We start from the raw sequence: 24,179 nt of genomic DNA, 5'->3' as shown, positions 1-24,179 counted from the left end.
TACGTCACAAGATGCCAGTAGCGCTTGACCCAGTTACCACAGACAAAAACATTGACACTACATTTATATTATTCTCTGAGAAATATTTATTATTAAAAGCTTTCACAGAATGAGCACATTCTGTGAAAGCACAGTAGTTCATCTTTTTAAATCACATAAGTGGTTTTATTGTGTCAGTGCCACTTAAAATAACACAGAACTGACAGACAATCCAAAGATTTATATTTATAGCATATTTGATCCCCGTGGTATCATTACATTGGTTCTAGGGAGCAAAAAGCAGTAGAGCATAGTAGATCAGGGAACTACACAATAGATGTTGATGAAAATGTCTTCTCATTTTAACAGCAATGAAGTCTTTCATCTGGATTGGAGCGCACAACTGCCCCTATTTGTCATCAGGGATGTTTTTAAATCCCAAATATTCAGTCAGAGCCAGCAAATGTCAAAGGTTTAATGCTCACTGTTGTTTCTTTACAGGGTTAGATTGGAAGTCGGCCTATTTGTCATTCCCCCCTAAACCTTGAGGGCGTTTGTGTGTGGAAGATCAAATTCTGTTTCCTGTTTGATACTGATTGATTTCGGCTCTTCTTTTTCTGACTCTTTCTCCCCTCTATTATTTTGATTTCTCTCATGCTCAATCCAGATGCCACTGTAGCCTCTCGGCTCTGTTTGGACAGAAAAGCACAGAGTAATCCTTTCAGTCAATGTTAATATTTTATTTTGGACAAAATAAAGAAACACCCCGGAGGGGGCCTGTCTTCATTTATCTTTTACATTTCCCACGAAGATAAGAGGAGCACTAAACGGGTGTAAAAGTGATATGCATTTCAAAGCCCAGGCAGCCCCAAAGCTTCAAGATGCTACTTTCCAAATACAAAACAGGCATTTCACAGGATAGACCTTAATGTAGTGTGCCTCTCCTACCAGAAGGGGGTGCTGTATGTTAATAGAAGGTAAATAAACGTCTCCCGTTTATTTCTACCCCTAACCATGGCCTATCACACATTATGTGTTCCCATTTCACACATAAAAAGCAAATACTACTTAACATGTGTTTAAATTGTGTTTCAACAAATAAGTGTACTTATTACTTAGTAAAAGCACTATTTCTACATATTTTTAATTAATTAAATGTAAAAATTAGCTATTTCAAAAATTACTTAAGCCAAATTGGCACAAAATGGAACAAAGGTTGTCTACAAACAGGTAAAAGTAGCAATACTTTATATTACTGAAGTAAAAGTAAAATGTATGGTGTTGTAAAAATTCTTCTACAAGTTTTTCTTCCGAAAGTTACTCAAATAACAGAGTAAATGTAACTAGATACTATCCAACTCTGCAAATAAATATTACTAAAACATGGTTGCTCTGGTTTATAGCAAAATAAATATTGGATTTTTGTTCCATCATTTACGTTGCATCTGCTCGGCCATCCAACTTAAAATGTTAGCTCACACAGAGCATCCACATAATGGTGCATAATTATTAAGTTGAAGGAAAATCTGAATAGATTACAAACCCCTTTGCAGAACAGCTGGATTTATAGTGAGTTTAAATTACAAACAGCTGGACTCAGATTACTAATAAAGTGACTTCTGAAGGCATTGGGTTCCATTGAATTTTATTTATGGTATCAGAGTAATGCCACACTTAGATTTTTATTTCTAAGAGTTATTTTTAAAAACTTGCTTAATTTTCTTTTCACTTTGTAACTACGCACTAGTGTGTTCTAGTCTATGAAATCAAATTTCTAATAAAACACATTATTTTTAATGCGATTCATACAGGTATGTGAACTCATTGCCCCGCAGATTTCAGATTTTATTGAGATGTAAACATTCTGCTTTTATTTGCTGATCTGTTTACCGAGGTCGTGGACGCGACTGTCGAATGCAGACGGACTCACTGGTGGATTTGTACCGGGCCCTGGAGCAGACCAGTCTGTCCACCTCTGCTGACCACAGATCAGCGGGTCGCCTCGAGTACAAACGCTCCTTTGTCCGCAGAGTTAACGACCCCCTCCTAAACGACAAGCTCCACCGCCTGCGGATTCTTCACAGCTCACTGAAGGTATAGAAACAACTTCCAAGAACCAATTTGTTTCCATCTGTGCCTCGTTTTGCTGATCAGTAATCAGTACTTTTGTTTTCCGGCAGAATGTTCCTCTTCAAGACACAAACCGGTCGCTGGGGTTTTTAGATTAGCCCCGCTGAGCGCCACCCCCCACAGCTTGGCTTCTGCTTGTGCCTCACATTTGGAGTCAAAGGCACCAAAACGCATCTTTTACCTCCTCAGCCATCCATCCATCTATCCATCCTTTTATTTATTTCTGCTGCTTCTCTCAAAATCAGAAACAAAAACTACTGATGTCACTTTTTGCCTCATCTCATTCTCAAGCAGGGCAGGGATCCAAACAAAGATTGGATTAATAAAGTAACTGAAAGCACTTTGTGTCCATTTCAAAGATTCATTACAATGAAAGCTTTTAAAAATCATCTCTTTCATGCATGGCAACCTCCCCCGCTCTTCTGTTGAATTGTTTTTATACCTTTACGCTGGAGTCGTGTACAGCTGCTCTTTAAAAAGCATCTTTTTGGTTGTACCCCACTTTTCATTGTGCATGTACATTCGATCCATGGGTATGTTTGTTTTGTGACTGTACAGGGTGTTAAACATATTAACATATGTTGTATATTTAATATTACATTCCTACAACAGTGACCACACCACGTTTCTTTTTTTTTTTTGGCTACCTATTTAATCTGTACATCAAGTGCTGTGCCTCAGTGATAGTGAATGTACATTGTACCTTTTTAAAAAGAGAGAAAAGAGAAGATTTAGAGAGAAAGCTATTTCCTCAGAGCAGAGGCATATAAATGTAACGCCTGGCAATAATGAACTAATGTATATTACAATGGAGCGATAAGAATAGTTGTCTATTTTTGTATGCATGCTGTCTACCTGATTGTTTGTACGGCAGTTTTGTAATTCTAAGTGCATTTGGTTCAGAGGATACTGGTGTTATCGCTCCCACCCTTCCACCCACATCTCATGCACACAACCAGCACAGCGTGTTTTCTGTACTTATTATAGGCACTGGCCCAGAAATGTGATTTTTTTTTTTTCTCTTAATGTTAACCATAAAAAAAATTGTATTTAGTAAGTGTTTAATGGAGAAGCATGCTCTGTGAGACTAAAGTACATTACCATGCCATTTGAAGCTGACTCATATTGCACACCTGTGCCATATTGTAGCTACATTTTTTTTTTTCTATTGATTAAAATATGGTACAGGCATAAACAAGGCTTGTTGTTTTATCTCATTCAGGTCAAAGAGAAACTGACAAAAATCCTGTTGCTTAACAGATGTAGAATAAAATTTTAATTAATAACCTAGAATGAGAAAATACACAGTATTATAAAAATACATTTTATTTTTAGAATCCCAATATTGACCCTTAGATTTCAAATAAATGATTATATTGGAATTAGTTATCACAGTTAGGTCAGCACAATATTGAAAGATCTTGCAATTGCAGTAATATTGATAAATATTGTGACGATAACATTAGCCTGTTTTCTTCTTTCCTCTTTTTCTAATCTGAGCTTCCTACTCTGTGACATTTATCATTTTCGATAATGTCAGGACTTTTAAGGGAACACATTTTCTAACTTGGAGGACAGAAAATCTAATTTTAAGACTGAATAAACTTGAAACAGACTTTAGTTTTGAGAGAGATAGTCAGATTTCTCTGGAAAATAAAGTACCCTGTAGTTTTTAATTATATCAGACTTTGCTAATTAGTAAAGAATTTTTTTAACAGGTTGTAGATGGTTCTGTGATAATAATAATATCTATAAAAAGTCAAAAGGAGAAGGGCAGAAACTGAAATATCACTTCAAGCATGGAAAAAATTCGACTTTATTGTTAAATAATCCCAGAAAACATTTTGCAAACGTAAACATAAGCATTGTGTTATTTTTGATACAAGCTTCGTGAGATAAAATCACAAAATCGTTGTTCTATGTAGAGCTCAAAGCAGCAAAAATTATGAATAGGATGTAAAACTTTGGCTAAATATCAGAGGGGATAGTGTGTTTTTAAAAGCATTTGTGCATCTACTGAAATAAAACTAAACTGTGGATAAACATTTAAAAACCAGCAAGATTAACAGCACTCAAAGATAAACAAACAAGCTTATTTAACATGAATTCAGACTGCTGTAAACATAAGCCCGACAATAAAGCCACATTTTGAGGACTTCTGAACACCATGCTGGATGCATATTTAATGAACCCAAATCTAAAATATCTTGACTACGTCACTTGCACTTGGTGAAAAGCTTGATGAGTCGGACTCTTATTATTTGTGTGCCCAAGCCGTATATTAGTGCATTTAGGAGCGGTGGGAATATCAAAACGTACAGTGACAAAAACAGCTTAGTGTGATAAGACATGTGCCTGTTGTCGAGACGACCTTGTGCCAGCTCAAAAAAGCACCCAGTGGCGTAGTTGATTACAGCCAGTAGATGGGGAATACAAGTACGGAGGGCCTTGAATTTGGATTTGCCAAACGACATTATGCAAATCTTCAGGATGTGTCCGTATGAGTAAAAGATCATGATCAGCTGAGGAGCCGTGTAGAGAGCCGCAGACAGCAGACCGATGATGTTAACTATAAATGTATTTGTGCATGCAAGCTGCACAAGCAAGTAGTTGAGGCAGTAAAGCTTCTCTATGGTCCGGCCACAATATGGCAGCTGAAGAGTAAAAACAAAAACCACGCTTAGTGCCAGCATGGGGTAAAGCCACATAAAAACAATCAGCTTCACTATCCTCTGAGACATGATCACCTGGTAGGACAGTGGATGACAAATGGCTACGTATCTGTCGTAGCTCATCACCGCGAGAATAGTGAATTCGGTGACGGCATATGTGTGTATAACAAAGACCTGCGTCTGGCAAAAAGAAATAGAAACCTCGTGTGTGTGAGAGAGAATGTTGATCAGCGTCGCCGGCAGCAAGGCGGTGCTTCCTACCAGCTCATTCACGGCCAAATTACACAAAAGCACATACATTGGCTGATGCAGGGATTTTTCACAATAAACCACCCTGATCAGCAAGACATTCTCGGTGATGATGGTGAGGTATACGATGAAGAAAATGCAGAAATACATGGACTTGAGCTCTTCCATTCCATAGTAAGCAGACAGATAAATCGATGTAACAAGAGAGAAATTCATGTTGAAACAACTTTATCTGAGTTGGTGACCTAAATGTGTTTACATGAATGGGTCTGAATGGCATTTAAGTGCACTGAGCAGTAAAACCGCAGCTTTATATTTGTTCTGCTGTGAGATAGAGTCACATCCTCTTCACCTGTGCACCAATAACTTCACAGCACGTAAGCACTAGTTTTGTTCCTCCGAGACCAAAACATAAAACATTACATCATCTATGTACAAGTAATTTATTCTTTTATCGAACTGGTTATCCTAAACTGAGACTCAATAATTATCTACACGTTATACATTAGCTACAATTAATGCATCAAAATGACAAATTTGTTGTTTTTGTGAAGCATACTGGTATTGTTTTTAAAACAAGAGTTGTATAAAAATCAAAGCAATGATGACAAAAGAAAGAAGAATCTATTTTTTATTTGACTATTTAAATATAATAAAATTACACATTTTTGTGTGAAATCACAGCACTGCAATGAAAGACCAATTTATTTATAGACGTTTTACACACCTTTGCCTGGAGTACCACACAATTTGACTGATTTAAATTTTGGGTTTTGCTTTAATTTGGTGATAGATTAAGGTGCTGTTCCCTGTATGCTCTACCAGCCCTTTCTCCTGTTTCCGCAGTTCAACTTTGGGTTCTTCCTTCCCTCACAGCTGCACCCAGTTTCTAATCAGCCACCTGCTCATTGTTTTGTAATCAATTCTCCTTATCTTAAAAGCTAAGGTTGTTAACTTTTGGTCTGACCATTCTGTTATTACCATAATTCTGGCTCCTTCTGAGGTCTTCTTGTGGGTTATTATTTTGGAACCATTGGTGGACATTAGTTTTTTTTTTTTATTTCTTAAGTAAAATTGTTTATTTTCACCTGCCAGCCTCCTTGCTGCATTTGAGTTCTTCACTAATATGTGACATTTACTAAAAAAAATTTAAAAAGGTTGCAGCTTTTTGGGAATCAACATGCTGGGGTGTTGTATGCAGGGTTTCCCCCAGAGGATTATAAGCCTGGCGGGCTACCAGGCTTTACTTGCCCCCCCCCCCCACTAACCTCTATGGGGCTAAGCATAGTTTGCTTATTTTAAATTGGGCTTTTTATACACCACTACCAGTAAAGACGGATTAAGCTAGGTTCATATGCACTGAACTGGCATAAGTTCCCAAAATATGATGTCTGCTCATGCATGTTAGAATTGTTGTAACTTTTAACACAAAAACACAGTGGGCCGCTAATGGACTGACCTCGTGCCCCCTACCGTTGAGCTTAGCAAGTTTTCTGGGGGAAACCCTTATAAGTGCCAGTTTAACACTGCACTAGTTAAGCGTTGACCCGTTGCTGCTTGTTATGACGCGCTGAGCGGCTAACGTTGTACCTGTTGATCGTGTGTAAAGTCAGTCCCAGAGATCTTCTTGTTGTCCAAATTTGTTCCAATCAGATGAACCATATGTGATCAATATACATTTATTCCAAGATACACGGGAACAGTATTAACAATGACTCCGCCACAGCGGTCAAAAACTTGTATGCCCTTCCGGATTCAACACCTCTCAACTACCCGTGACCTCTTGGTTCATATACTGGAGCCGACAGCCCCATCTAGTGACCAAAACCAAAAATACACACATTTGGCTCCAATAACCCTTGTATGTATTTTTTTTTTTTTTTTTTTTGCTAAATTGTTCCAGGCTGGGAAATGGAATAGAATATCTTCCCAGTGTGAAATCTGTCGTGGTCAAAATGCTACACAGTTGCCAATGAAAACTGTAAACAACACACAACGATAAAACTCTGGTTCAAAGCATTCAACAATGCAACAAATTGAGGGTATAATATGTGGAGTGAAAGTTTTTACTGGAGCTCCGCAGTCTGATTGAGGCTTAAACAAATGACAGTCAGTTGGTCCTACCTACACTGTGGCACCCTCAGCCTCCATCCTAATGACCCCTACCGCTCATATTCAGAGAGCAGTAGGGGTCTATAGTCAGGGGATATGATTTCTGCTGTTCTTATCATTGCTTGTTCATATGTAGCCTGCATGGGTTCGTAATCTCCTAAGCTGATTATTTTCAGAGCTGCTGCATAAATGTGGGCCAGCTTGTTCCTGAGTTGGACAGTTAGGCTTTGATTCTGTATTGTTTAATGCTTTCCGGTGCTTTTAATTAGTATATAATACTAAACAAAACACACTTAACACATTCACTTAAGTTGCCTTTATTTTGGTCATTTATAATTATCCAGTCCGTAAAAGAGAGACATTTTCAAAAATCAAGATTATACAGAATCCACTAATCTAACTGATCATGTGATCAAAATCAATTTCTATGTTGTTTCTTTCATTTAAAGATCCAGGTTTTGGTCAAAACATTACGACCACATCAGATTGAAAGTTCAATAAAAACTGGTTCAGCCTTTTGTGGCCCTTGACTTTTTATTGCAGGAAAATTTGATTAATATATCCCTATTGTTAATGACTTGTATTGCAGCAACTGGATTTTAAAAAATCTCTGAAACTTTCCAATTGTTAGCTGTTTGTCAAGATGAATTTGTACTTTTCCACCAGAAACCCTCCAGTGGAATGAGTTAATGACCAATTAGTCACTGCATGTCTTTGTTCCTCTTGAAAGTAATTAAGACAACTGATTTACAACAAGGGACGCTTGTTTGGACAGCACCTGGAGAATAGAAATAAAAGTCAGGAGACAACCATTAATGACTTCCCTTTGGAAAAATACTGATGCAACACTGATGAAACTGTCCAAGGCGCTTGACCCTTCGGTGATGTCGGTCACCGCAGTATTGTTTTTGTTATTCTTATCAAGCTGGATTTTACAAATTAGACTGTTTGGCAACATCTTTGTAACCAGTCTCCAGTCTCTTAAAGTATCAAAAATAAATCTGAAGCAACTCTTTATATAAAAATAAGCACCACCAGAAATACCACAAAACGTAAAAGTACCATGTTTGGTCTAATATGGACTGTTTAACTTTTGTGGATCCAGTCTGGGATAGATGGATTAAACTGACCCTAAAAACTTCAGTCACATTAAGACTGGAGGTCATCCAGTGGTGACCTCTTCTGACTTTGGATGCCCGAAGGAGTGCTTTTAGATCATTACAGAATCAAATAAACAATATTTAAGGGAAACAATCCTCTTGATCAATTTACTGGGTCAAGCTGATGGAGTCTTTATGGGTTGTACAGAGGAAAAACACAAGGTCCTGCAGGAATTGTAAACAAAAATCCGTAACATGTGATGCAAGCAAAAATGCATGTAACCCAACTGGATTTCTAAGTTCTTCTTAAATTCAGCTTCTTGGAAACATTCACCTCCATGATTACTGTTGACGTGTAGAACTAATCAGCCAATCAGAAGCAAACATAGGGTGACATAAAGAGACTAAACTCATATGACACCTTTGTAGTCCCACTTACAACTTGACTTATTTATGTGGAAGCTTTAATTGAGCCCACAAATTTGGAACCCCCATTCAGTAAGTCAGAACTGTCACATTTGACAGATTTAAAGAAAAAAATTATATCAAGAGTCTATTAGTATAGCCATTGCAAGTTATCTTAAGCTTTTATTAACAGTCTGACATGCTGATAAAGAAAAAGGAAATCAATAGAATTTGGATATTAGGACAATTTTAGAAACAAATTCATATGTGCTCTCCTTTGAAACGTAAGCTCCAGTGACAGTTTTGGAGGCCGCGTTCATTTATCACAAAGAAGGCAACCTCGTGTCCTCCAGGGAGTGAGAGCCAGGAAGAATGTGCAACATCTGATTTAAAACTGGCTATTCTTCTTTTGGAAGATTTCAGTGACTTGTCCCATGACAACACTTGGATCACGGGTTAAAAACGCTGAATTTGTTTTCATGATGTAATTAGGAAAGGCATGTTCTCTTAAGGCTTCTAGTGCCGAGTCAATATTAACATCTGGTGACCAGCCTGCTGCTTCATATTAACCTCACTCCTCCTTGCTGACCAAAACTACGCAGATCCACACCAAACCATCACTTTGGAGCGTCACTGTCAGGCTCAACCATGTTTTCATATCGTACAGCAGCTTTCCTCATCTTAATGCTCTTACTTCTCCATGGTGAGTCTTGCTTTTCGAGTTCTACATGGTTTTCTGCAAATGGTAGGACTTAAAGATACTTTTCCACTCCATTGCTGTTGTTTTTCAGTTGTTGAAAATGAAGCCGTATCGTTTCCTTGGTCCTGCCCCACCCTCAGTGGAGTGTGCAGGAAGGTTTGCCTTCCAACAGAAATGTTCTTTGGACCTCTCGGCTGTGGCAAAGGCTTCCTGTGAGTAGGATTATGAAAATGCTTTATCTGAACACATTGAGCATGTATGGTAGCAAAGGAAATTCAGTAGCTTTTTCTTTCTTAGGTGCTGCGTTTCTCATTTCCTATGAGGTGGACATATCTGATCAGTATCTGCAGAAATCCAGTCGTGCTATGAGACGCTCCATTCATCAACGATAAAGAGAAGCAGACATCGTGTTTGGCTTTTGTAACAGGATGTACTTTGTGACATTTTAACTGCTCACATCTTTATTCTTGTTTGATAATTTTAAAATGGCATAAATGTTTTGAATAAAAAATACAAATTATGTTTTCTTTTATTACTTTTTAAATTTTTATATATTTTTATTTTTTTTAAGTTCAGATTTTGTTTTTGCTTGTTTTTTTGGGTTTTTTTTTTCTTTGCTCAATGGCAAAACAGTGTTTGTTTTTATCTGGTAATAAATATCCAAAAGTTAATTTTCCAAATCCTGTAATTAGGGATTTGGTCTGGTGTTCTGTGTCCAGCAATCATTGAGCATAGGCTGCACTCTAAAGGTCGCCGGTCCATTACAAAGGATCACAGAGATGCACAACTACACATTTCTGTTCTGGTAGGACGGCCCAGATAAAAATGAAGACTCACACAGAAAGACCCCAGTCAGGATTTAACCTTTCAGACTTTCTAGTGTGTAACAACTGCCCCATGGTGCAGCCCAGTTCTAAATATGCACATATATGAGTAGAAATTGTTCCAAAAGACAGTTTGTGTTTTATAAAGATCATATCTGACAAAAAAAGCATGTCTTCAAAGTTGAAACTTTGTTTATTATGAGTTTCAAAAAAAGCAATGAAATATAAAAAGGTTTATTTCTTATTTAAGGATTATGGTACTTCCATAAAATGCAGCTGGGAAATTATAAAAAACATAATAGCTAATAATAGAAACTTATTGATTTAAGGATCCTCCTTCATTTTCTCAGGAAATAATTTCTGAAGTCAAACTTCAGAAGTGAAGGAACAAATACTTTTCACTTTTTTTCCAGATTGAGGATATGGGACATATTAAATGAATATCTTAAATAGAAAAAGAAATTATGAGATTACAAGAACTGAAACATTGCCAGCTTTGATCATAGGCATGGACACAGGTACATATTGTCATAGACAGTATGTAGGAAACAACAAAATGGTGCCAGAGACTCTGATAGAGAACTTATCTGAAATCAGGAAGAAGTGAATGGTTTTGTCGGCATAAAGCTCACAGAAGCTTGTTTCTGTCATCACAGTGCCAACTCATTATTCATTTATGAATGTCAAAAAACTCCATTCATATAAGGCACCGTTATTTTCACAGTGACAGGGAAAAAAAGAAAATGCTACATCTACGTCTTAAACAATTAGACTTTGTGACTGATATTCTAAGAACTATTTTTCTTTGTTTGCATTGCACCTACAGTTCTTGGTCTAACAAAGAAGCTGAAGTTCAGCTTGAACAGGCTGTCAGATATACATCTAATTGTTGCACTAAGTTACCTCTAAAGTGTTTTAAATGTAAATTTCACAAATGTGCAGCCAATTCCTGAAGGCAAAGAAGAATGAAGTGGTTTTGTTTTTCTTTATCATAATGACCTTCAGCCTCGACTGGTGACTCAGTTTTTACAAAGACAGTAAACATGTCATCTTCAGGAGGAAGTCACAATAAGCCTCATGCAGGAATAGCTACTTCTGTTCACACATACTTTATTGGACATAGATCATATCTGTAACTTTCTTCCTTCCTATTATTTTTCCATTAGCTACATTTATAGATTTGGATGTCGTGTATAACACTGAGAAAACATGCAGAATTTTCTTTTAAACATTTTTTTTCATCCCCAATTCTAGGAGGGGGACACTGTCCCACCTGTCCCACTGTCCCGCCTCATCACCACTGAATGCAGTGAAACTAGTCTTTCTGCCCGTGCTTGTTGAAACCTTCATTCCCTCCGCATTTGCTCTGATCTGCTTTGATTTCTAAATAAAGAAAAAATTTTGTCATAAAGTTGTGGAAACAAATACTGCTGGTGGCTTGGTGATAAATATGAGAATAACACCTCCAACAGGTCGATGATCTAAAATGTTTTATATGATTAAACCTCCAATTGGATCATGCCTCCAATTATCTCAAACCTATAAGACGTTTTTAAAGTCGTGACATCATTATCTGGGCTTGCCCTCATTGTTTAAAGAGATAGTAGTCTATATGTACACTTCTGATTTTGAAGACATTTATAAATAAATATCTGATATATCTTTTCGCTCATTATTATGGCATTTAGTAAATCAAAATATCTTTGGTCTTTCTAACTGAAGTAAAACAAACATGTTAAACTATTAACTCAAACCTGTCAAAAATATTATGTTTTTTATGCATTTATTTCTGATTCTTTTCTAATAATGTCTCCCAAAGTACAGTTCTGTCAGTTTATTTGATGTCTTTCTCAAAACAATTAGTACAAACTAATCTAGAAGCTTTTTCCAGTGCACAAAAGTCAGATCATAATAACAGTTCCTGAAAATGCGCAAGACAACTTTATGCTTTATTAGCACAGCCATTTGAAATCTACAGTTACAGTAAGTTTTGTTTCACTGTTTTTAGTGAGGTAGATGAGTGCCTGAGACACATACATATGCAACACGTTTTTACTGCATACAATCTTTGCAATTCTAAGTTGTTCATAGTATCGTGCAAAGGTAAACTTATTTAAAACAAACTTAAGCAACACCCTTTGGGTAAAGCTGAGCACAACTGTAAATAAAATCATCAATGAAAACTGAGAGAAAGTGTTGTGAAATTCTGATTTTTCAGGAAAGAATGGTAAAGAAATGCATAAGACTGAGATCTTTAGAACTAGTTCAACATTTTTGGATTGCCTCAAGCAATGAATCATAAATTTTAGGAAATGACTATTCAGCCTTTACACTGGCATGACATAAGCAAACGATGTTATAAAACAGCAGAGAATTGCATGGAAGCAACTGATGCACGTCCAAAAGCATGCAATTTGTTCGAAGGAATTAGAAACTGCTACTACAAGGCACTAATCTCGTTGATGATGGACTAATATACACCAGAGAAATACACTAATACAATTCAGAAAAAACTGTATTTTACGTAGGTCTAACGCCAGAGGGCACTGTGGCGTTAGACCACAATGAACTGATTGTTGAGTTCAGCGTTTGGGTATTTGACAAAAAGTGCTTTATTATTTAAAGGGTTTTTTTCCCTGCAAAAAAGGGCGAGTTTTTTCACACGCCATGCCTGTATAAGTCGAAAAAGATAAATGTCTGAAACGCCTCATCACCACTGAATGCAGTGAAACTAGTCTTTCTGCCCGTGCTTGTTGAAACCTTCATTCCCTCCGCATTTGCTCTGACATTCACTGTTTATCTTAATTACAACACGGAATTACTGTTATGCTGGTCTATTCATGCCTACTTCTTTTAGAATAAATCTGAATTTCATGCTGGCACCTGTAATTGAAAGTGCCAGCATGTTTATTTACTCATATCTTTTTGTAGGTGTGATAGAAATAGGCAGATAATCAGTTGTCCGCTCCCAGGCTTTTCTTTGGTAGTGAGTACTTTTCGTAAGCAAGACAATGACCGAGGATTTATTTGTTTACTAGAACTCGGGGGAAAAAAAACTTCAAAACAATGCATTCTCAATTCATACCAACTAGTGGCGGTAGTGAGCATTTTTAAGTTGGCAGACAGCTAAACAAACGCAACAAAGACCACGAAGAAAAAGACAGAAACAGTAGCAAACAAACCTTAGCAGTAAGCGGCTAATGTACCTTGTGGAAATTTTAGGTTTTAGTTTCGTCGGTTTTACGTTGGATAGATGAATTGTTTTTGTTAATCTGACTCGGTATAAACTATGTGTACGGGCTCCGGGAGGGAGACGAAAATGGAACCTGTTATCTAACATTTGCTAACTCTAGCCAAACATCGGCAAACCTCAAGTTAATCCTTTCCGTTTGTGGCGTTTTCTGCTGGAAATATACACTGGTGGCGATAACGCAGTTTAAATTGTCCAGGAAGAACAGCCTGGCTCATTTAAGGATTTTTTGTTAGACGGTTTGAGTTTCGATTACACCCCTCGGTGTGGAGGCATAAACAAGGAAATACGGTGAGTGCCTTATTAAAATATGACATGAACTGTGTTGCTTTTGAAATCTTAGTTATGTACTTATGTCTCATTCAGCGATTCTCTGATTTCTTTTTGCAGGGGAAGCAGCTCAGGTTGATTCAAAAATATTTATTTCCCTAGGTAGCATTATTACCTGAAATACTTGGTCTATTAAAACATATCTGTTCATTTGTAAGTAACTTTAGGCATAAGTCTTACCTTTGTGCAGGTCAACATATCCATACTAACCTGTAGCTATGCTATTTTTGCTAACAAAAATGCTTGTAAAGTGGAATGAAAATGCTTTACTTTGAGAGCCACAATTTGAGCAGCTACTGATACGTACCAGTATGTCTCTGTCAGCTTTGTACATCTATATAAATCAAGCTTTGCTCATTTTTATTTAATTAAACCAACATGTCGTTATAATTGTATGTAACTCAGTGCATTATAGATCTGGCTGCTGTATGTTTAGTGTTGTTGTCCTGCTGGAAGGCGAACTTCCGGTTTTCTTTCGGTAGGGGTGTGTATGCATGTAGCAGTTTCCATTTTCTGTTCAGACCAACTTTCCTGTTTCTGCAAGCTCACACATCCCCAAAGCATGATGCTCCATATAACTGTGTATTCAGGGAGATGTGCAGTAGAAGTTCACATTTTGGTTACAATGAGCCCCTTGATCCATGTTTTGCTGTTCCTCTTGCATAGTTTTTGGTCTAGTTAATTTGACTGCTTATGGTTTCCTTTAACAATGGCTTTTTTCCCCCCACCACTCTTCCATAAAGGTTTAGGTTTATCATCACTCTGAGACTAGTTGTGGATTTTATTTGGTGTTGTCAATGTAAAAAGGGCTAAATGTGCACACCACTCAGATATAGTATTTGTAAAGCGCTCTAAATGCCCTACCACTAATATGGACTATTTTCTATAAAATAGTTTTAGGTGGGCATGTTGAAAAGTGTAATGTAGTAAGTTGTCTCCATGAGTCGTCCTTAAGATATAAATACCTGATCTCACGGCAACAATCGTCACAGAAGTGTTTTTTTTGTGTGTAAAACAGTCATTTGTCATTTAATTTGAAACAAGACGTCTAGAGAATATATTTACATACTGAAAAGCAGAATGTCAATACTGTCTAAATGACAATTGGTTCAAACTAAGGCCTGCTGTCCACCCACTTCACAGTTCATTGTTTGCATATCTGTGTTTATTTCCATTACTAAAAGACCTGAATTGTCTGTTTGCCTTCAAATGTTAATGTTGAGTGTAAGCACTTCAGTCTCCTACCTTCCAGCAGAAGAATCCTTAAAGGTTTTTATCCTGTGTTGGATTTTGTTTTAGATTTGATAGAATAATTTTAATCTATGTCAGAGCTTGTACAAGTGAAAAACAAATGTACAAAAAGACAGGCAGATATTTTATTTCATTCTGTTTTGCTTAGTAAATGTGCAAATATTTGTTTATGATTCTGTTGTTTTTTCTTGCAGTGCCACTGAAAACAACCGAGGATGGCCCACCTTGCTGTGTGGTGGAAGCGCACTCAGCTGAGTGTCTTTTTACTCGCTTTCAGCTGCATGTATTTCCCCTCACCAACACATGCATACATATTTGTTGTAAGTAAAATTAAAGCTTTACATTTCACTTCCTGCAATCATGTATTTCTATTCCACTCATGTTGTGCGTTCGCTTGGCAGCATTATAAAAACCAGACCGACCTAATGTTTGAGGACCTACCTGCTTTGTTTGGACCTTCTCTTCCAAAGCAGGGATTGATGGTGAGGAGAGAGATTTTATTTATTACTGCTCCCAGATTAATATTGTTGATGTTTTTTTGTTTTTTTTCCTGACTTCCTGTTCCTTTCATTCTAAAAAGGGAGTTTTGGTAGTCTCCCATCCACTCAATGGTTGTACAACAATGGATCCTCCTCCTCCACTGACGACAAACTATGATGCCAACACCACTAAATTTATTGCTCTCATCAGGCGCCTTGATTGCAATTTTGACATAAAGGTGAGCCACATTCGACAAAGAACGATTAGTAATGTTTGTGACGGAATCTGATCCTACGTATTTGTAATATTGTTCCAGGTTTTAAATGCACAGGAGGCTGGATACAGTGCAGCAATCGTTCACAACTTGAACTCTGACCTTCTTCTCAACATGAACTTTAGCAATGGTAAGTGTTTATCTCGCTGTGCTCCCCCTCACCCTGGAAGCTGAAACCTGGATAGGATAACAGTTGATTTTTATGAACTGTTTGCATTTAAATGCTAAAGGAACATGCTAACAAATGGATCTTAAATCAGTCATTTTGCGTGACTGATTTAATGATAAGCAAGGAAACAAATGTTTAATTTCAAGTCAAGTCGATTCTCTGACTACATTTAAAAATATGTGCAATCACAAATTTACCACACTTGCATTATTCTAAGTGGTTAAATGTTATTTTTTTTCCTTTTCAGAGACTATTGCAGATCAGATTGAAATTCCCTCTGTGTTCACCAGCTCCTACGCTGCAAGAAGGCTTAAGGAGGTAGTAATTTCAGAACACGGGTGAGGAAAAACTAAAACCTTAAAATGTTCTCTAGATAATCAGAAAAATGCCAAAGCAGACGTATAAAAGCCAGCATTAGATTTAGACATGATAACAATTACAGACTGTGGTCATGTTGTTGTATTTAACAGATGATTTTTCTCTGTTTCTCAAAAGGGCCTATGTGATACTCAAGCCGGATTTAGTTTTTCCACTTTCGTACTACCTTATTCCATTCACTGGGGTACTAGGGATGATTATTATTGTGATGTGTGTAATCCTAGTAAGTATGCACGGTTCTTTCTTTGAAATAGATTATCTTACTGATCTTAAAGCATGTTTCTCTTATGCTTCCCTGAACCTTTATACCCCAAACTTATCTACAGGGGAGCCTCATTCATCCTAGTCTTGGCTGTTTGTTGAACAGTTTGGCTGTTGGTGTTGTTTATGTAAAATGCATCTCATACCCGTTTCTCCACCCACTGCTTACTGACGAATAATGTTCAGTGTCTGAGGCATAAAAGAAACACTTCCCTCGTAAAAGCAAAAGGAGTTTTCAGCAATAACGCTGTGACTGATTAATCTTTCACAACATTTTCTCTCTGAAAGTCATGTTCAGTTACGTCAAGCTTTGCTATTTATTGACAAAGGTTTCATGTTTCAGGGCTGGGCAATAAATCAATAACACGATAGGCATTTGATCAATATCAGTGAAAAATGCATCTGATACATTTTTCAATAATTTTCCTGAATTACTGCATTAATAGATGTTTGGTAAATCAGGCCAGATGCTGCAGACTGGCATCTTGTTTCTTTAAGCTAAAAAATTTACTCAAAATAACTAAATTTTTTTTTTTTTTTTGCTTTCTTAATAAGCTTTTGTGAATGAGGTACGAGTTCAGTGTAAGTCGGGTAACCGTTAGGTTGTTAAATTTTAGTGTGTGTAATGTCTCCTGTCTGTGTTGCTCAGGTTATACGGTGTGTGCAGTACAGAAAACGTCTGAGGAAAAATCGTTTGACCAAGGATCAACTGAAGCGCATTCCAACTCACAAGTTCAGAAAAGGTAACACTGCTGTAGTCTTTGTACCGTCACTGAGATGCATTGATTTGTTCTGTATTATGTACATTTTGTGCAACTTTACTATAAGGAATTTTATCATTTGGGCCTTCTTAAAGATGTTATATTTTAATTTTTTTAAGTCTGACAAAACAATTTAATTAGACTTTGTCAGTGCTGTTTAATAAAAGTTACAGTTCTGTCTCAAATAGCTACTTTTTTATTAATATTTTCTTTGAGAAAAGTTCTTAAAATCAGTGACATTATTAATTTCTTCTTTTCAAGGCATAAGTGCATTTATCAGCTCCTTGCTTTCCTTTAATTTCAGGAGATGACTATGATTTGTGTGCCATCTGTCTTGATGAGTATGAAGAAGGAGACAAGCTGAGAGTTTTACCTTGCTCACATGGTAAATAATTTGTGGGATGTTATGTTAACCTTCATGTTGTTTAAGAGATTACCAAGAAATCCTCTTAAAGTGTTTTTGTTAATAGCTTAAAAAATTGAGTCGAGTCCATGGCGTAGTGGTTAGCGTAGTGGTTAGCACGACCCATATTTGGAGGCCTTGAGTCCTCGACGCGGCCGTCGCGGGTTCGACTCCCGGACCCGACGACATTTGCCGCATGTCTTCCCCCCTCTCCTTCCCCGTTTCCTGTCAGCCTACTATCATATAAGGGACACTAGAGCCCACAAAAAGACCCCCTGGAGGGGTAAAAAAATAAAAAAATTGAGTCACCATATTGTTTTCTTTCTTGAATCTTCCCATTTTTTTTAGCGTATCATTGCAAGTGCGTCGACCCGTGGCTCACCCTGACCAAGAAGACCTGTCCCGTGTGCAAACAACGCGTGACCCGAAACAACCCGGAGCATTCCGAGTCCGACTCTGAGGAGGAAGCCGGAGGCCGGGGAGAGGGGGAAGCAGCACAGGGCGAAGGAGACTCTGAGCGCACCCCTCTGCTGCGCCCGTCCAACCCCGGGTCTCCGTCTAGGAACCCGTCGGCCTACTCAGCCACCACCACCACTACTGCCCAGTGCCTCGTCTCTCCAACACAACGCGACTCCCCCGTCCTGGGCTATGATGGCTACTACTCCCCACAGGAGGACACTGACTCAGAAAGTGGTGACGGAGGAGAGGATGAGCACCACAGCGAGGACGACACAGCTCGGCTCATTGGTAGGAACGGAGTGGTGGTCTGAACTTACCCGCCAGATTATTAGCCTAATTTTAAACCCAAAAGACGAAAAGCGAACGGGGAGGAAAGGTTTGCCTAAGCATTTTGCTTAGTCAGTTGCAAGATTTATAGTCGGCTAAAACTTTAGTATTATTTCCACATTTGTCGATTTCCAACAAATCTTTTATCCAGATGTTGACAGGAAACTTTTTAAGTGTCAAAGCACAAATCTGTTTCACCAAAGTCAAATGTTAGGAGTCACTCCCCTTCGATGCACACAATAACTCTCGCTGAACTACTGCTTGTCTCATGTTGTATTCTGTGACTTTATCACACAAGACCTAAACTCTGGTGTAGCCACAGTGTAACAGAAATCTGTGTGGTGAAAGTTACTGTGGTTGAAGTGGGTTATGAAGGAAAGTTCCCTGTTTTAAATCATCTCCTTTAGATGGTTGTACTACTTGCAGGTGGGTGTAGAGGATTGTTTATCTCTTTAATTTGACTTGTTTTTTTCAGAGGGAGGACTGGATTTTTCTGTTTTGATGATGGATTATAATATAATATAACATTGGAAACACTTTAATATCTCTCTGCTGCTTTTACATTGTTGTTCACATAGCTATGTGGGCGGTTAAGATTTTTAGCTTTATCCCATTTATTCAGTTGAGTGAACTCAGGTTTTTTTTTTTCACAATTAAAGGTCAGTTGGACTTGTAAGTGAAAAAGCAAGTGCAAAAAAAAAAAAAAATACAATTGGGTTTGGTTATGTAAATGTTAGGTTTTTGCTTCACTTTTAAGCTTTGAAAAATAAACCCTGAACCAATTAACTTTAGTTGAAAAGCGTTTTAGGGAAAAAGTGCGTTGCCTTACATCGGCCTCGATGTTCATGTGTGTTTAATGTTTTTAATCCGAGTGGTCGAGATAGACACTCCTTTCTCAGTTTTTATTTTATTCTTGTGTCTTGTTTTGTAATCTAATATGTTGTTCCCTGCCTTTCTGTATCTTTAGCATGGTTATGCTTTTACCTGTAGCCCAACATCAGGACAGGTCTAATCAAATTAAAGTTGGTGAAAGACGGCCTTTTTGGGGTTTTTACTGCTCATTTATGTAAAACGCCTCACAAGTGGAAGTCTTCAGTGTTTTTGGCCATAGTGTTTTTATTCCTAAAATTAAAAAAATAAATCATGAATTTTAGCTCTAAAGTTAAAACTATTCAGTACTGCTTGCTATATGTTGTTCTGTATGACTCTAAAAACATGTAAACAGGGTTTTTGTGATCAATTTTGCTTTATTTCTAACATAGTTGTACAAATATGCTTTACAAGTTTTGATTTTCTATAGAGAATTAGTGCAGTTATTGTATCATTTGATAATGCAAGTCCATCAATCTTAAGGCAGAGGAAACGCTACATATGATGGACATAAATTGTGGGGATTAGCTTTCAGTGGGCAGAGCATGAAGGTGCAACAACAGAACTGTGGATTATTAACATATCTTCACATTGTCCTGCCTGATGATCCCACACTGTTAAGGGTTGACTTGGATCTGTTTTAAGAATCACAATATGCTTCAAATTTTCTTTTGTACTGTACTTTTTTTCTGTCTGTTAATGGAAACAAATGGAAATGGCTGATCTTCAAATGTTAATTATTACACTAATACACTTTTTTTTATTTTAGAATGTGCCTAGGTTATCAGACTGTACATGCAGTGTACAAAATAAGAATGAGAATCCATAAATTGTCTAAAGGTCTGTGAGAAGCAACATTAAATGTTTGACAGAGTAGAAAGAATAGAGATGGGACTGCTGCCATAATTTGTTGTAATAAGGAAGGTTGAGTACTTTCTCTTTACAAATGCTCATGACAAATGACACAATTCTTGATAATAAAGCCACTTTGAAAAATAATTCTTTGGAGAGTGTTGTTATTCAGGGAGTGGAGCTCAAAAGCCTATAAGCTAGCTCGCTGGCTGGGAGAGCCAAAGTACGACTTTAGTAGTCTTGAACTTTTTCACTTCTTGTTTCCTGCCTCAAAAGCATTTCTCCGTCTTCTACATTTGCTACCTTTTAGTTGCTGCTGATTGGCAACAAGTAAAAGTCCCTACAGTGGATAACCAAGAAACTTTAAGCAGCAAAACAGGAGTCACAGATCGACAAACCAGCCTGACACCATGAGAAACAGTAATGAGTAACAGTAGCATGCATTAACTCGATTCATTATGCTCATTATCCTTGTGCAGGTCTGAGTCAGCTGAACCTGAATGAGTCACAGGTAGTTTCAAGAAAAGTAATAAAATGCTAAAGCTTTGTAAAGCACAGCTCACCTAAGAGAATATTCCAATTCATGGCCTTTGAGAGGAACTAATTAGAGCTTGGCACCTAGCTGAATGAAGCATGCTCCAAGTTATGAAACACCGGACGAACAGAAACAATATCAAACTATGAAAGCTAAAAATATGGTGTGTGAGTGAAAAACATATTGTATTGACATATAAACCTGTTCTTGAATTTGTCATATTGTGATTACACGTAATTTACATATTTATTGGGGTTTAAAACTACTATGCAATAATTGACTGAACATCAGGTTTAATGCTGTGGTTTTTGCAAATAGTTCAGTGTATTTTTCTGGGATCTAACAAGAGCAACACTTAGTTGTACTTTTTTTCTAAAGAAAGGGCTCCCCTCCCCATCAGGCTAGCCTGTAAGCTAGCTCTCCGCCTAGCGTACAGGCTAGGCAAAGAGCTTTATTCAGAAAAGCAGTGATGAGAAACAGAATTATGATAATTTTGGAAAGCTTCAAATTTTCCATGGCAAGGTTACTTCAGGTCACAGACATTAGCAATGGATGTCAGGTAGATGACAGGACCCAGCTAATCACGTGACGCAACCGTCATATTGAAGAAATACCAGCATCACCCAGGCTGGCGACCATGGAGGCGAATGAAAACCCAACGGTGAGTTTAATGTTTTCATATTTCTATAGTATATTTTATTTTGCGCATGAAGTTTGGTACACTATCTTAAAGCTTGATTTAAAACACGGGTTTGGGCCGTTGTTAATCTTACACCATGTAATTATGGCATATTACTTCTCGCTACCTCCTAGCCCCCCCCAGCTCCTCCCCGCTGTCCCACACCCAATTTCACCCGTTTTATCTAAAAAAGAAATACCACTTGCGCCAAGTCTAGAATCTTTAAAGAGAACTGATGGGTGGCAACTTTCTGGGTTGTTTGAATGTTGTCTTAGGTGAGACTGAGACAGGCAGTCTTAGTAAAGTCGTAATTTTTCAGGAGATGCTACCGCTAATGTACTAAGCTAATATGGCTGCCTTGTGGGCTTCAAGGAGGGGCTGTGAACACTACCGACATTAATTATAACCACAATCCCATTCTGTTCAGCTACTGTATTGTTCAGGTGACTTCATTTATGAATTAATTAAGAAATTTATTGTCATTACAACATCATCCAAAATACTGCTTCTCTTATCTGACAAATGTTGATATACAATATTAATATACATTCTTTTTACTTTGCGGTATAAAACCCCGTTCTGTTACCTAGCAACACTATAAACAACCCCCTTTGTTTTTTCAGTTGATTTTAACTCATTTTCAAGAAAATATATGCTTGTAAGCAGTGATGACATAGTTACTTTGAAAAGTAACTTTAATCGGATTACTGATTACCGTACTCCTTGAAAAAGTAACTCAGTTAGATTACTGACTACTTGATTTGGAAGTAACTAAGTTACATTAAAAGTAACTTTTTTAGTTACTTTCAGCAGCTGCTATCAACAACGCTGTGAAAATGACATTGATCTTTGCCAATACTTAATTGTAAGCTATTTTATAATGGTAACATCAACAATGTGTCTCCACTTATAAGGTTGAACTGATGGGGAGATTTTGTAATGGTTACAGTACAAAAAAAAAAAACGTTAGTAATTTGTGCATGTTTTTGTGTGGTCCACTATTGTCTGGAAAACTCTAAGAAGTATTTTAAGCCCCCCACACCCCAGCCTCCAGGTTGTGCGTTATGGCCCTGCATTTGGTGTCAGAGCGCAGCGCACAGCGCTCCTCCTGCGGCTCCACAATTCAGATGGCTGCTGCACAGATTTGTGACACTTTACTAAGTAACGCGTTACTGACACTGCTTGTAAGTACATCTGTTAACTTATTTTAGATTAAATATCACAATTTATATTACTGTGATTTCTCAATACTGACCTATTGATTTCAAAATACTTTTTTATTTTACTGACAATTTTTTTGACATGTTTTTTTCTTTTTTCTCTTTTCAAGTAACTTTTGCTGGATCATATTTGGACTCCGTGATCGTTTGGAGCATGTTCTTGAACGTATGCCCCTGGATCTGAATTTCCTGGGCTTTATCTGCACTCAAGAACTAGTTTTTTTTTGCCATGTCTTGTCAGGTAGATGTTCCTTCAAATATTTTGGATGCGCTGGCTCATTTGCACAGACTAATTCATTTAGAAAAACAAAGTGAAGAACAACAAACAACTGTTGCGCATATTGAGCAAGGACCAGCTGGGCGACAACGGATGGTCATATCCTCAGACTACCTTTGCAGTCTTTTAGAACTCCATCTCCCTGTCCCAGGCATCGCCAAACTCTTGGGTATATCCAGACAGACTGTATATCGACGGATGACAGAGTCTGATCTTTCAGTGAGGGCATTATACACCACCATGTCAGATGATGACTTAGACCAATGCGTGAGAGACATTAAATCCAGGCAGCCTCACTCTGGGTACCGAATGGTAAAGGCCCTTCTGCAAGCCTTGGAGGTCTGACTGAGGGTGCAGTATGATAGAGTCAGAGCGTCCATGCATCGTGTAGACACCATTGGAATGGCATCACGTATGGTCCAGTTAGGATGCATAGCTCGATGGACGTACTCAGCTCCTGGCCCTCAGTCTTTGATGCACATTGATACCAACCACAAATTAATACGGTAAATCATTTATCTTTTTTAGTGAGGGGCTTCTAACTCTTCTAACTTTGAAGTATGCTTGTTAAATAGATTCAACTCATGTAGCATTTTTTTTCTCTCATACCTTTTGGAAATAAAAGCACAGCTTTTTTCAGTATTATATATAAAGTATGTCCACAACGGCCATTGTCCTGCATGTTGTGCTTCAATATAGCCAAACATAAGCAGTACCTGATCTGCCTCTGCAGACCTCGCTTCAAATTAAATTAAAATAAAAACTTTCCTTATTTCAAAGGGAAATTAAATGTTGTAACTCATTAATTTAGGTTATTCAAAGAGTTACTGCAGATGTTGTTGGCTGTTGGCAGGAAAGATCTCTTGTAGTGTTCTGTATCACTACACAGTCAATCTAAAGAAGCCTTTGACTGTAAATACTCTATTTTCTCAAGATAGTTTCATGAAGATGTTGTCAGAGTCAGGGTTGTCCAGCATTTTCTATTTACGAAGAATCCTTCTTTGCATAAGTATCTCCAGAGGTTCCACATTTGTCCCCAGAACAGAACCAGACTTCTTTATCAGGCTGTTGAGCCTTTTTAGTTCTCTAGTTCTGATGCTGCTGCCCCAACAGATGACGGCTGAAGAGATTAAGCTCTCAACAACAGACTGATAGAAGATCTGCAGCATCTTCCTGCAAACTTTGAAGGAACTTAGCTTCCTCAATAAGTCCAATTTGCTCTGTCCCTTCTT

The 24,179-nt window shown here is 37.6% G+C and overlaps 3 protein-coding genes across 6 annotated transcripts in view; 2 read left to right on the top strand and 1 right to left on the bottom strand.

Annotated features, from left to right (window-relative positions):
• Positions 1-3,185, top strand: part of LOC116728586 (connector enhancer of kinase suppressor of ras 2-like) — a 211,159-nt gene extending 207,974 nt beyond the window's left edge. For all 4 annotated transcript variants that reach the window (XM_032576811.1, XM_032576810.1, XM_032576809.1 and 1 more), the window contains exons 21-22: positions 1,874-2,073; positions 2,160-3,185. In XM_032576811.1, coding sequence (XP_032432702.1) covers positions 1,874-2,073; positions 2,160-2,207 — 248 coding nt within the window. In that variant the 3' untranslated portion in view covers positions 2,208-3,185. The remainder of the gene's footprint in view (positions 1-1,873; positions 2,074-2,159) is intronic.
• Positions 3,095-9,298, bottom strand: LOC116728587 (olfactory receptor 52D1-like). The gene has a single exon (XM_032576813.1). It carries the CDS (start codon positions 5,244-5,246, stop codon positions 4,326-4,328), a length of 921 nt encoding a protein of 306 aa, XP_032432704.1. The 5' UTR covers positions 5,247-9,298; the 3' UTR covers positions 3,095-4,325.
• Positions 9,299-13,288: 3,990 nt separating this feature from the next.
• On the top strand, positions 13,289-20,383 carry rnf167 (ring finger protein 167). Its single transcript, XM_032576727.1, has 10 exons — positions 13,289-13,712; positions 15,197-15,322; positions 15,404-15,484; positions 15,583-15,720; positions 15,799-15,886; positions 16,173-16,263; positions 16,421-16,526; positions 17,214-17,307; positions 17,630-17,710; positions 18,077-20,383. Exons 2-10 carry the CDS (start codon positions 15,218-15,220, stop codon positions 18,496-18,498), a joined length of 1,206 nt encoding a protein of 401 aa, XP_032432618.1. The 5' UTR covers positions 13,289-13,712; positions 15,197-15,217; the 3' UTR covers positions 18,499-20,383.
• Positions 20,384-24,179: the final 3,796 nt, after the last annotated feature.

The sequence above is a fragment of the Xiphophorus hellerii genome, chromosome 11 (genome assembly GCF_003331165.1).
Source record: "Xiphophorus hellerii strain 12219 chromosome 11, Xiphophorus_hellerii-4.1, whole genome shotgun sequence".
Lineage (NCBI taxonomy): Eukaryota > Metazoa > Chordata > Actinopteri > Cyprinodontiformes > Poeciliidae > Xiphophorus > Xiphophorus hellerii.
The sequence above is the reverse complement of the archived record's forward strand: the minus strand, read 5'-3'. Positions and strand labels throughout refer to the sequence as shown.